At 42.1% G+C, this 14,708-nt stretch overlaps 1 protein-coding gene across 1 annotated transcript in view; it reads right to left on the bottom strand.

The window, feature by feature from the left end:
- Positions 1-14,708, bottom strand: part of htr2aa (5-hydroxytryptamine (serotonin) receptor 2A, genome duplicate a) — a 91,093-nt gene that overhangs the window by 14,311 nt on the left and 62,074 nt on the right. Inside the window, exon 2 of the mRNA XM_041807105.1 lies at positions 12,667-12,867. Coding sequence (XP_041663039.1) covers positions 12,667-12,867 — 201 coding nt within the window. The remainder of the gene's footprint in view (positions 1-12,666; positions 12,868-14,708) is intronic.

Here is a 14,708-nt window from a genome sequence, read left to right as displayed (position 1 = left end):
GACTTAACAGGGATATTTTCAGTCATCAAAGTTAAGTTTGCATTTTTATACAGGAGGAAATCTACAGGCCTCATACTGGTGGACCAGCTCTAATAGAAATATGATATGATCTGGTGGGCTGGGTTTAACTGTACCACAGGCCGGATTTGGCCCCCGGGCCTTGAGTTTGACACCCCTGCTCTCGGGCCTTTACTACCCTTTTTCCTCAGGAATTCACCCTGGTCCAAACTAGATTTTGTCCTGAGGAGGGGAGAGTAACAAAAATAGGTAATAAGTGGTAAAATGGGTTGTGGAGTGGCAAAAAGAGACAAAAAATGGCAGAAAAAGTTTTGAAAAGAGGTCAAAATGTGGCAAAAATTGGTAAAAGAGGAAAAAGGGGTAACGGCTATCAAAAAATGGTTACAAATGACAAAAAGTACTACAAAAAGTGATGAAAAGGGGTTAAAAAAATTGAAAAAAGTTGCAAAAATGGATAAAAGGGTGACACAAATGGGATAAAACATGCAGGTGGTGAGAATGGGTTAAAGAATGGCAAAATGTGGGTTAAAGAAGCAAAAAGGATCAAAAATGAGTTAAAAGTGGCAAAAATCTATTTAAAAGTGGCAAAAATCTATTTAAAAGTTGCAAAAATTGTTGAAAGAAATGCAATGAAAAGTGGTTAAAAAGTGGCAAAAACGGATAAGAGAGGCACAAAGAGGATGAAACAGGAAAGTGGTTCAAAAGGGGTTAAAATCTTGAAAAAATGGTTTAGAGGCAAAAAGGGGCAAGAAGTATCAAAAAAGGGTTAAAAGTGTCAAAATGGGTTAATATTCATGCTAAATCACAATTGGGGAGCACCGATTCTCCGGGATTTTCAGGGGCCCAGCCTATTCTGTTGATCTCTTTGTGGCCATTATAGATAACAGGGATAGAGCTCACTGGTAATGACTGGAAATGTCCTGCATTTTGAGAGAAAATACAAATACTATTACAATAATATTTCAATCAGACCAAAATATTTATTTAATTTTTGTGTATTTGAAAGTCCGGCCCCCAGAGTTTCTGTGGAGACTAAATCTGGCCCTTGTGCAGATGTACCTGATGACCCCTGCTCTACTGTGTTGTGTCAGCCTTAAGGCACCCTGGGGGACCCAACAGTACATTTCTCAACCAGGAAAAAATACCTGGAGGGTCCTTACAACATTTTTTATTTAAGAGAGGAGGCTGGGGTGGAGGAGGTTAAGCTTTGCCAGCAGCAGCAGCGTGGTGCATCAGAATCAATGCAAGCAGGGATTAGTCAGAAGTGCGTCGTGTCTAAATACACCGCTGTATTGAGACAAAGAGCTGTGATTGGCTGTGGGAGCTTGGAGGTGATAACTGGGATCAGCTGGCCATCAGCTGATCTCAGCGGGGCGTATGACTACCCTGCATGAACTAACACTGAGCTTCATTAGGTGGTTTATTTCTAATGTTGTAAATCTGAATCTGGATCAATGAGCAGAAAACAAACAGACAAAATCCAGCCAATCAGATTCAGCTATGTACAGTAGATCCTTGGTCAAGGACACCCCTGAAATAAACCTCACCTGTCCATGTATGATTAGACTGAACAGAAACAGGACTACTTTTTCTTCCAGATGTTTATAGGGCAGATCTCTAACATCTTTTTAAAAGACTTTTTTAAATTAATCATCATGTTTTCTGCCTGTTGGAGAGGTTTGTCTGAAATTCTTACAATCTAAGGACAAGACACTGAAATGTGAAATAAAGCCTACAATTGAAATAAAATTGTTGTCATCTTTGTGCAGCTCTAAAGTCATATAAAGTTTTTATTCCCGACAGGCGTTTTGATGCAGCTATTGTTATTTCCTGCAGCAGTCAGACAGCGTTTCTATTCCCTCCTCATCAGCGGTGACAGCAGTCACTGTTTTTCTGTCTGACTGATGGTTTGCTCGGTGGACTGTTCACAAAGATCATCCACTGTGAGAGAGTCCCAGCAGGTCTCTCTGGAGGCTCAGAAAGCAGCTGGTTCATCTTGTAACAACATTATGTAACTCTATAACTCTGCTATAACAGCTCCGACATAATTTAAGAGAACACTCACTTAGAATGAGGACAATAGAGCCTCTCTAATTCCAGCGCTACAGCCCTGATGTCCATTCCTACACTTTAGAGCATGGTTTGAATAAAGACAATCTCACGTAAGGATTATGCAACACCATGAGCTTTCAGAGGAAGATAGTCTAGGGTCGTCTGTATTTACATAATGATGAGGGAAAAGGTCCACAGAGGTCATTAATGGACACAACAGTAAATGTGGGACTGACACGTCAGGGCCAGTGTCCACTAATGGTGTTTCTGTGGTTTTAGTGCTTATTTTCTTCACAGAGCTGCTGAGGAGGAGCAGCAGCATCTGCTGTTGTCTTGTTGCTGCACTCAGCTGAAAATAGCTCAACTCAGAAAGAGGCAGGATGCCTGATACAAATTTTGTAGACAACAGCCAGTTCAGGTCATGCACCCAGACTCATCTTTTCTATGCTACAGTTAACACTGACATTTAGATTTGCTGCTGATGCCTGAAGAACCACAGGTGTATAAAATCTCCATGCAGTCATTAGCAAACATCTGTGATCCTAATCGGGTCGTTCTGAAGAGCTCAGTGACTTCCAGCGTGGTTCTGTGATGACGCCACCTTTGCAGCAAGACAGTTGGTGAAATTTCAGCCCTGCTGGATATTCCACAGTCAACCTCAAGTGATATTATTGAGTGGAAGAGTTTAGGAACAACAGCAACTCAGGCATGAAGAGGAAGACCACATAAAATCACAGAGCAGGATCAGTGACTGCTAATGCTCATGGGTAAAAGTCTCTAAGTCTCTACTGATTCCACGGCTGGAGAGTTCTGAACTTCCACTGGCATTAATGTAAACAATAAAACTGCAGCCGGAGCTTCATGAACGGGTTTCCATGACTGAGCAGCTGCATACAAGCCTCACATCACCAAGTCCAATGCCACGCATCAGATGGAGTTGTTACCTGTCTGACTGTGAAGTTTGGTGGAGGAGGGATAATGGTATGGGGCTGTTTTTCAGGGTCTGGACTAGATCCCTTATCTCCAGTGAAGGCCAATCTTAATGCTTCAGCAGACCAAGACATTCTGGACAGTGCTATGCTTCCAACTGTGTGGCAGCAGTTTGGGGGAGGCCCTTTTCTATTCCAGCATGACTGTGCCTCAGTGCACAGAGAAGGACTAGAAAGACATGGTTTGATGAGTTCAGTGTGGCAGAACTCGACTGGCTCACAGAGAGCCCTGACCTCAACCCCATCCAGCACCTTTGGGATGAACTGGAACAGAGATTGTGAGTCAGGCCTTCTGACGCAGTGCAATTCCTCCCCCTCCCCCTTCCCCCCTGGCTTGTTTTCACACTGGCAACATTGAACCGTACCTGGGCGCTTGCGTATTTACTCGGTCTGGAACAGCAGGTGGCAGTATGCACGTAGCTGGTTTACAACCCCGCAAAGGAGGAGAAAAAAGAAGCTACCATGGCAACCACTGGGGTCATGACCTGAACGAAGATGATGTTTGTTTTGACCTGGCAAAAAGTCCATCCTGCAGCCTTGGATGATTAAAATCACTTTTTTAAGATGCCAGCAACTTCGCTCTTCATATCTGCACATCTACTACAGCTCAGAGGATTAAATGGGCTCGCGCTGCACAGATACAGCGGTTTTTGAGGTGACAGGAGACTTTTATTGCCTTTGCATCTCCTCTCATTGACTCAGACTTGTGTTCATCTGTAAGGTGAGTCACAATGGACCGTTTATTGGCTGGGTTCTGATGATTTTCGCTCTTTATTGAGGAAAAATGTGAACAAACTGCTGCACTGTGGAAAGAAGTTTAGTTTTTACGATGACGTCATAAAGCTGATACGACTTTCTGTCCTGTATCCGAGCGCAGTTGCACTCACATCTCATCCGAACCGTGCCAGAGTCCACTTGAACTGTGCCCGAGACCACCTCCCACAGTGGGCCCAGGCCCGGTGCCGGGGCGCGGTTTGTTTTCATTCACACTCCCAAAACAAACAGGACTTTGGGCTCAAGTGCACTCGGATCAGGGACCGGGCCCCTACTGTGAAAGCCACCTCAGACTCAGCTGTTCCTTGGCCAGGGCCGTTTTTAGCTTTGTGAGGGCCCTATGCAAAATGGTGTTTGGGGGCCCCTAGTTTGCCAAACTACGATAGAGAGATTCCTAATCCAGTAGATGATCCACGAACTAATGATGCATGCATGCGTGATAACCTCTTATATTAAAATTAAACAGCTTAAGTTGAACCACTCAAGGAAAATAACAAGAAAAACAAACAAACAAAAATCCCCTATATGTCAATAAATATCGAGTGTTTCTAAAAATTCTTTATTTTAAAAGCAAGCACACAACTGATGTCACTCACTAACTAGCATTCATCCGAGGCTAGCTGAGGACAAATAAACTATTTTTGTGACCAAAATGAAAAAAAACGAGAAAAAGGCATTTTTTTTATTGTTTCAAACAGGAAATGGATCTGCCAGAAAATGACCCACTCATTCCCGTGCTACCTGTCAGTGAACCTCACTCACTGCGTGACAGTAGAGTTAAATGATTTTGACTTAATTTTGCCTCAGAAACACTGGCAACAGCTCATCATTGTGGCTTATTTCAGTTTGATATCCTACGTTTATTTTAAGCATAGTTAGGGATAAAGACAGGTAATCTTAATTCTCCTCAGATGAGGCTGAACATTAAGCTCTGGGACCCCCTATTGGCTTGTGGGGCCCTAATCATTTGCATAGTCCGTGTAAAGCAAGAAACGGTTCTGTCCATGGCTGCTGTTTTTGAATATTTTGGGCTAAAAATTAGTTGCAAAGCCTGGAATCAGCCTACGCCTCCTGAATGTTGTGTGTAAAGTTGTCTCGTCTGAAGCCACCCTCCCAGTCCTTTAGAGTCAGCTTTAAAATGATTTCAAACCATTCTGTTTTCCTTTATTGTGTTTTAAGGTTAAGGTCAAGGTCAACTTTATTTATAGAGCGCTTTCAAAACAAACAGAGTTTGTACCAAAGTGCTGTACAGGAAAGTTTGAACAGAGTTCAAAACACCAAATAAAACATCATGATGTTGCAAGTGTGTTTAAGACACAGCATAGACAACATAATAGTGACATACCCGTAAGTGTGGAAGTACATATGGGTACACCACGAACACAGCAATTTACAGTGTGACAGGTCAGGGGGACAATAATGATCTCAGACAGAAAAACACACACACACATGGACACACACAAAATGGGTCGAACATAAAACAGAGGAAACAAAGACACAGAGCCAGGAGGAATTAACTATCAGAAAAAGCGAGAGAATAGAAGTGAGTCTTTAAGTGTTTTTTGGAGCAGTCCACAGAATCAGCTGATCGTATATGTGATGGTAGGTTATTCCAGAGTGTTGGAGCGGCTACTGAAAAAGCCCTGTCACCAAGTTTACGGTGTGATCGTGGGATGGTTAATAGTCCTTGATCTGATGATCTGAGGGATCTACTGTAGCTGTACTGTAGGGTGTTAAGAGTTCTTTGATGTAGCTCAGGGTGAGGTCATGCAGGGCTTTGAACACAAACAGGAGAATTTTGTATGGGATTCTATACTGAACTGGTAACCAGTGTAGGGATGCTAATATGGGTGCGATATGATCTCGTTTTTTACATCTACAGAGGAGTCGTGCAGCAGCATTTTAGTCATTTTTAAGCTTATTTGTGGTTCTTTTCTGGGAAATCTAAATCTTTCTGACCTAGAAACTGAACCACACGGCTCAGTAAAGACCAGGAAAGGATCACAGAAAATGCAGCGTGCATTAGCCTATAGCTGGTCTGTTTTGTCTCTTGCAAATTGCATCATGTCATTTTAAATAATCTAATAAGATGTTGCTGTTGAATCAGGAAGACCCTGGCTCAGCTACGGATGTGAAATTTCTCTTTTACTTTTCCATCATTTTTTGTCCACTAGAATAAAAATGTCCCCCTCTCTCCTGCATGTTTTTTCTTCTGGCCTTAATAAGAGAATAATGTGGTTTAGTTCTAGTGTAGTTGTTGTAGTTAATCATTAAGAAAGCCAAACATGCCATGCTTATTCCTTCTTCCATCCCTTCATCTGAAACCTGGAGGAAACATCCCTTTCCCCATCATTTCTCTTCTGAATGATCTCACAGTGAAAGCACTTGGAGTAATGACCAGAAAAACAAATTCATTACAGGAGAGCAGAGTGTCTTTTCCTCCAATCAACCAGAGCTCTGTTTATGCAGAAATAACCATATGATGCATTATTTTTATCCCGTTGTTCATTTTTACCATGTGAGTATAAATTATGACCTCTCAGCATTAATCTGCAGCCCGGCGTCTGCAGCGCCATCATTACATTTCCTGCTCATCAGCTTCATTGACCGGAGCAGCTGGAGCTCAGCCAGCCAGGCCGGAGCCAATTATCAGAGCTGACTGTTCACTCGCCTCCTTCACAGTCATACGCACTCAGAGACGTCACTGCTGGGTTTTCAACAAGAGGAAAATTTCATCTCCCAGGTAGCTGACGGCCCTCCTACCTGCAAGTTAGTGCTCGATCTGTTTGCATAAACTGTTTGTCATTCAGCCGTGGCCTCTCACCTTCATAATTGATTTAGTATTTAAGCCAGGAGAGCTGGAATTCATCCCACAGGTAGAATCTGCTACACCCACCAAAGGACACGATGCAAACACATGATCAGCCTTAGATACTGTGTGAGTTTCATCCCTGACCTTGGAGAAAGATGGCGCTTTATTTCAGAGCCTTGGACTGAAGATACACCATGTGTACTCTATTTGTCATCACGACTGCTCCAAGTCCACCTTCAAACCAAAACAAACCCACAAACCTTCTCTCAGATCTCTCTTTTCTCTCCCCAAGCCTGGCACTAAAACATGTTTGAACCTGATTTTGTGTCTAATTTGCATCTCTCCAACAGCCATGGCTTCATTCCAGGTTTGTCACAAATGATGTTTTTGTCCAAATAATCCAAATAATCCAAGTGTGAGATGCCAGTGCGTATTAACTGTATCTTGAGTTGGAGCCCCTCCAATCTGGAATCATCAATATTAAGCATGTCTGATGTCAGAAGGGGCTTCCTCTTAAGGAATGCAGTCAAAATATATGAGAGAAAGCAGAAGAGGCACCACCTACATGTTTACTTTTACAGTCCTCTCAGACAGGATTGCACACCTTTTAATTTTTAGCTGCAAAATCAAAAGGACGATCAGCCAACGACACCAACTGTCCTCTTTGTTTTCTTCTGTTCTTCACGTCCCTCCTGTTCTAACTTTCATGCAGGGCCGTTTCTTGCTATAGGCAGACTATACAATAGGACTTAGGACTATACTCGGGGGCGGCAGTAGCTCAGTCTGGAAGGAGTTCAGCTGGAAGGAATTGGGCTGGAGAGCGGAAGGTCGCCACCTCGAGTCCTGGTGGGAGCAGAGCTGGATCTTGGCCTGGTAGCTGGAGAGGTTACATCACGTCCTGAGCACTGTCAAAGTGCCCTCGAGCAAGGCACTGAATGCAATGAGCAACAAGGCCATCACAGTATGTGTGTGTAATATGTAAAAACAACTAAACAGTTTAAACTATGAATTTCCCTTCAGGAGACGAATAAAGTATGACTTTACTTTACAAATGCACAGAGCCCCACAAGCTACTAGGGGGGCACAAAGCTCATTCTCTCATCTGAGGAGAATTAAAATGGCCTGTCTTAAAGATTAATGTCAGAATAAAATAAGCCGTAATGATACACTGAGGGTGTTGCGCAGATTTCTGCAATATCTTAGAAATTTAACACTTAACATTACTTTAAGATAATTTAAGATTAATTTATTAAGTTTACTGTGTTTTTCCCTAAAATAAACAACACTAGTTATTTATTAAAGTGGGTATTATGCCTTTTTTCAAGGCTTTACACCATCTCTCTGATACCCACGTAGTAGCTTCACATGGTTTACAACTAAAAAAACTCCTCGTGTTTCTCACCCTTATTTTAACCTCCATCTGAAACGCTTCATTTTTGCTGCTGTCTCTTTATCACCCCCACCTCCACGGACCTGCTTTCCTCCGATTGGCCGATTTTCCGGAGGCTGGCCGGCAGCAGGACTCAATGTTTTGTGTCCACCCCCTCCAATGTGGCTAAGTTGCTATGCTGGTACTTGTAAACTTTGAATAAAGGGTCCGACTGAATAAAATATGGCAAATTTTGATCTACGTCCGTATGTGTTAGACCCGGAGTCTGATCCTGATAGTTTGGAGAGAGAGGGGGAAGAAAAGCAGCAGCAGTGAAGGATAGAGCAGGACGTCTCTGTTTGGTAAGTGTTAGTGAGTTACTAAATGGCTTTGATAATGGTGGACTTACCCCTCGCCACATTTAGCCGTGTATTTATTCATCTCTGTTCATCTTGTGGGGCGGTCTGTTCCGCTTTGCCGGCAGCACAGATGAACCAGTCAGGAGATCCTATTGCGATGACCTCATCAGTTCGCTCCATCGAAATCTCGTCTCGGGAAGATCTCAGAGAGATTCCCAATGAACTGTTTTAATCAGTTTACACTCTAATTCCAAGATTTCTGCCACATACGTTTATCTTGCGGTTTGAAAATGTGCATATGTGAAGTATGAACACGCAACATTGTGACTTTATATTTATGTTTTAAAAGTCAGATAAGTATAATGCCCCCTCTTTAAGTGTCTAATAGATGTTAAGCCTATTGTTGACCATTGTGGACTTTTGTAGCAGTGGATTATTGCTGATTCAACTGAGTTAGTTGCAGTCTCCCTCTGCACATTTATTAGAATATTTATTGTGACAGTACAGTTTCTGCCTCCATCCCTATAGCTGTGTTAAATTTTGGATGTCACAAGCTGAACTAAGTGTTTTGTAAACTATGTGATATATATGACTGTTAGCTCTGCCCAGAGAAAAAATATAGGATAACAACATAAATAATGTAATATGAGAGGTTATCATGACTGCTGTCTGTTTTGCTCATGAAGTGTAGTAGATTGTGGCATGTTCGTGGATTATTGAATGGATTAGGAATCTCTCCATGGTAGTTTAGCAAACTAGGGGCCCCGAAACAGCATCTTGCATGGGGCCCTGAAAGGGATAGAAATGGCCCTGCTTTCATTAAACTGTTGTCAAAAGAGTTAAACTACTAAACCGAAAGAAAAGAGGTGATTGTTATTTTGCAGAGCCAAAGGAAATGCTTCTTATAAACCAGCGTGCTGTTCTCTGATAATGTGTTTCTAACAGGGTTGCCTGCTTGGCTCTGCTGTCTTTAATTTTGGAGTTTTTTTCTTGTGTTTATTTCTTATATATTATTTCATTATTTTCTTTAGATGGATGAATATGACACAGACCACTGAATGAGAAAAGTTGTTGCACACCTGCCGGGCGTGAACAGCTCAGTTTTTAGTTCTGTTATTGAGTTGGTGCTCATCTAGAGCTCTCCTGTCAGCTGATTGTTCGTGTAAACGTACAGGTATGTAGTCCTATCGCCAGTGTTGGGCAAGTTACTGAAAAATAGTAACTAGTTACAGTTACTAGTTGCTGCTTGCAAAAAGTAACTGAGTTAGTAACTGAGTTACTGCATTGTAAAAGTAACTAGTTACTTTAAAAAGTAACTCAAACAAACTTTTATTCTTCAGTTCTCATTGTAGCCTACACATCACATTCATTTGTGTTGTTGTGGCAGTGTGAGGGGAAATAACTCTATTTTCACATAACATTGTAGCCGTTATCATTATGTTGTAAAGGGGTGAAGCATTAGAACTCAGTAGAAATTTTTCTCAACTTTTGACACTGTTAAAACATTTGACACTGTTTAAGAAGTCTAAAATAGATGTACTCTATTGACAGCTGCTCTCTAAATGTCTTTCTGCATCACGGTCCCTCACTTCTTATGTGTTTTTTCCTTATTATTTTTTTGAAGGCAGCAGACTCTACGGCTTACATCAGCGTGTCTTTAACGACATACCTTGCCATTAGTCCGTTAGTGCTGCCTTGGTGACACACAGTGCAGCTGGCGGTGGTTTAAAATCCAGCCCCGGTTGTTTGGATGGTCTGCCGGGCTAACGTGAGTTGTACCTGGGTTAGCAGTGTTTGTAGCATCCGACTCTCTGGAAACTAGCTTAGCTGTAGCGTGTGTTTTACTCAGTACTTCATAAGGTTGGAATAACTGTTCTTGGTGGTAGGAAAGTTTTACTTCCCTGTTCTTTTATCCCGAGGAAGGAAAAATAATGCTGGTGTTTCCAAGACAGAGCGCTCACGTTTGAGTGCTCAGCCATGATGTGTGTGTGCTTCAGTGCCTGTGTTTGTTTGTGTGTGTCCGCAGAGGCTCTATTCTCTCCCAGGATGCTGGTGTCCTTACGGCCCTGTTGTCCCATGAACTGGATGTTTACTGACCTTCATCAACTAGTGGTCGGCTGTAAAAGTAACGAGTAACGAGTGATTTAAAGGGATACTTCAACATTTTGGCAAATTCGCCCATTGCCATAATTCCTATAGTCTTAGTAATAGGTTTGTTACCTTCAGTTGTCGGTGCAAGCTATTTTTAGATCGGCGCTGCCGAGTTCAGACCTGCTGTGCCAACTCATTGTAAGCTTTGCTTTGCTTTCCCTCATCAAACTCATCAAATACACAATCCAACAATTCCAAAATGCTCTCGTGGACAAGTTGTGACCTGCACATTCACCACACTATGAAATAATCGTGGAACATTATGAGACGGAGATGTTTTAAAGCTAAATGCAAAGCCTGAACTACACTCCAGACATGGCTGCTGCACTGTGTCACTCCGCCCAGTGGTTTACTCAAGAAATAGTTCCAAGTATTGGCTTCACGTGTCGTAATGTTACATAATTATACGTTATTATTTCATAGCGTGGTGAATGTGCAGGTCACAACTTGCCCACGAGAGCATTTTGGAGTTGTTGGATTGTGTATTTGATGAGTTTGATGAAGGAAAGCAAAAAATACCGTCTGCTTACATTGAGTTGGCACAGCAGGTCTGAACTCGGCAGCGCCGATCTAAAAATAGCTTGCACTGACAACTAAAGGTAATGAACCTGCTACTAAGACTATAGGGTTTATGGCGATGGGTGAATTTGCCAAAATGTTGAAGTATCCCTTTAAATTCTCAGTAATTGTAACAGCGTTAATGACTTTAAAAAGAAATGTGTTACACTGCTAGTTACTTGAAAAAAGTAATGGAGTTACTGTAACACGTTACTTCGTAACGCATTACTCCCAACACTTACTATCGCAGACAGCTCTGTCTCCCTCATTTTTGCTTTTTCTCTGACAAAGCTATTAAGAAAGTGTGCTGCCATTATGATTCCTAAATCTTATGACCATTGCTCTACGCTTTTGTTACCAATACATCAACCTTTCAAAGTTACGCCTGTTTCATCCTAGGAGTAAAAGTACATAACATTAAACCAAGGCGTACGACCAGCTGGTGCACTTGGCCTCTGGTGTGTGGTCTCAAGGTCTAGACCACTTATTCTCAAAGTCTGGGTCCTGACCCATGGGTTGGTTGCGGGAGCTTTATTTTGGGCCATCATATGAGTGTCAGACTTTCCCTCTACAGTATTAAATGTTTCATTTATGTAGGCAGTACACATTAAAGCTACATGGGGGAGCCACTGGGTGGCTGGAGGGCTAAAATCACAGTCATGGATGCATGACTGATGAATTAAACTCACTGTTCCAGATCAGGCAGCTACTGAAGACCCAAGGGGCTGAGCATATGAACAAAGTCTACATGACTGATGTGAAGTGGCCCTGTCCAGGCTTGTGATACAGAAATTGCAGATCAGGACCAGAGTAGATATTTGGGTAAGCCAAGCTAGCACCAGTCAGCAGCTCAACCAACCAGCTGAGGACTGCAGAAGACAGACTGGAAAGCAATCATACTGACAGCAAAGTAAAGATTGGGTCACCGGAGAAAAAAGTTTTGGAAACACTGGTCTGGTGTGTACATTCAGGGTTTTTTTTGATTTTTAAAAATCAGTTAAATCTGTCCTTATGTCTGTGGTTAAGATTTAAAAAAGGCCTTTTTTCAGACAGTTCGGACAAAACCTTGAACCTTTAGGTAAAGCTTGGCTAAATGACCTTAAAGAAAGTAGCTAAGTAAATCCAGATAAACCTTTAGCTGTAGTCCTAACTGACGTGAGCTTCAGTGTCAAAAGCAGCTGATTACACTGAATCATATTGTCGTTTTCTCACAAGTGATGCAGTGCAACATTTTCCCTCCATCGCCCTGCTCCTGCTGTCATGTTAAGAAGGCTGAGGAACAGGGGAAAGAGGGAGATGACAAGGCACCTGGAGTATCCAACAGGAAGATTCTCCTTCCTCACTCTCAGGTGACAACAGAGCGGGTAATAACCTGCAGCCCTAACAGTCCCAGTTCTGCATTCATTTGGTCTATTTCTCCATGTTCTCATGAAGCTTAGGGACACAGACCAAACGTTGCAGTACCAGCAGTGATGACAGGGGGCAGTGTTGAGCAATGTAGCCAAAAATTCAAGGCAGAGCAGCCAAGTGCAATGAAGAAGAATCATTTAGCCTGTGTGCTTTTGTGCATCTCCGTGTCCTTACCCACTGAGATGGTCCACACAGCCATGATCTTGAGTCGGGCCTTGGTGTGGGAGTTGAAGCGGCTGTGGTGGATTGGGTTTCTGATGCCGATGTATCGATCCAGCGAGATGGCGCACAGGTGCATGATGGATGCCGTGGAGAACAGGACGTCCAGGTAGATCCAGATCGGACAGAGGTCGGAGGGCAGCGGCCACCCGTAATCTGTAGAGGGGAGAGTTAGATGAGGATCTGTCAAAAACGTTCAACACCTTTTTATTTCTCATCGGGAGTCACTCTCATGGATCTCCTCACATTTAGGACATAAAAACTCCACATTTTAGGACGTTTTTCCTGGACCACATGATGTAAGAAAAGATGATGTTTGCTACTAAGTGTGAGTGTGAATTCTTTCTCTTTACTAATCCTCTGGCTCAGCTAATCCAGACGAGCTCAGAGTTAAAGAGGAGGTTTATAGAGTATCTCTTCTATATTCACATAGAGCATCTGTGTGCACCCCTGATCACTCTCTCCACAAAGAGAGCACAGATCTTAAGTTAATTGAATAAATTTTGTAAACATTTGCTTTAAATAACAATGAATTTATATGAATATAGACAAACTCTATCATGCACTGTATGAACATGATTTAAGTTCTGTTTCATTATTTGAGACACAGAGTAAGCAATGCACTGTCCCTGTAAACCGCTGGCTTTCTGCAAGAAACTGTGCCTGAGTTTGTTGTTTAGCTGGTTTCCAACCTGGGGTCCGGGACCCCCCAGGGGGGTGCCAGAGATCTTAAGTGGGGCACGAGGCTTTGTCTGCTCTGAGGCTGCCAAAATTAGATTTGCAAATATTGACTAAAACCATGATAAAGTGGTTATTAAGTATTTTATACAGAGGTCTTTTGACAAAAAAGCATGCTTTTTTTTAGTGTTTTATCAGTGAAACAATAAAAATTTATGTTGTTTTCAATGGCAGTGTGTCACTTTTTCTTCTTTCTTGGGTCCTGGGGGGAGTGTTTAAGGTCTTTTGAGAGGAGGAGATTGGAGGAGAAACAGAATTAAAGAGCTCTGACCTGATGGACCAGATATCAGGATGAAGCAACAAAGCTGTGACAGAGGGAGATGGTCCACTGATGGCATATTAAACCAATAATAATAAGTAAATCAATCCATAAATAATAGTTCTGTGTTTAACATTTTTGCAGCATTCAGGTCTGGCATTTTTATTTTTTTTTTTACTATTGAAGCAGTGACTACTTGCACTTTATGTCTTTTGTAAATGTTTCTATATAAAATAAACATTCAATTAGCACTTTAACATGATATTGTCATGTATTGAGTTGGTTTGTGGTAATGTGTGATAAGTTGACTGTGATAAGAGTTAGCTACTTGTGACCCTTATTATAGCCATCTTATTTGAATATTTGTTCACCAACCAAACAAATGCAGATGTAAAAAAGGCATATTAATATAACTAAACTCAGGATGTAGTAACATCTGTTGAAATACCTTACAGACATAGCATATGGGATTAGGATTTTGTTGTAGCCCCCCCAAAGAAAAATGCACCAGCCACTGTGTGGTAGAGTGATTAGCTTGGATGTAGCTGTAGTATAGAAGCAGTTTTATCACAGCGGGACTACATTTGTTTATTAAAAGAGCAAAGAACCACACTGAAAGCTTTTCATGTCACAGAAGGTATTTTCACTCTCATCTTGACTTCAGCATGATGCCAAAAAGCTCCACTGCTCCTGAACTTTGACCTCCAGCCTGCCAAGTTCACAGAGAATCAGAATCAGAATCATTTTTTATTGTCATTGTACAACGTACAATGAAATTGTTTTTGCAGTTCCATTCAGTGCTCGAGCAGTTTCTCATTTAATATTGAAACTGCTCTGGGATAGGTGCTGTTTTTCAGTCTGTTAGTTTTGGTTCTTATTGTCCTGAACCATCTTCCTGAGGGTAGCAGTTGGAACAAGTGATGTGCTGGGTGGGATGAGTCCTTCAGGATGCCCAGGGCCTTCCTGTGGCAGCGGGACCTGAACAGCTCCTCTAAGGAGA

Source organism: Cheilinus undulatus, linkage group 15, assembly GCF_018320785.1.
Source record: "Cheilinus undulatus linkage group 15, ASM1832078v1, whole genome shotgun sequence".
NCBI classification, from domain to species: domain Eukaryota; kingdom Metazoa; phylum Chordata; class Actinopteri; order Labriformes; family Labridae; genus Cheilinus; species Cheilinus undulatus.
This window is presented reverse-complemented; position numbering and strand designations above follow the sequence as displayed.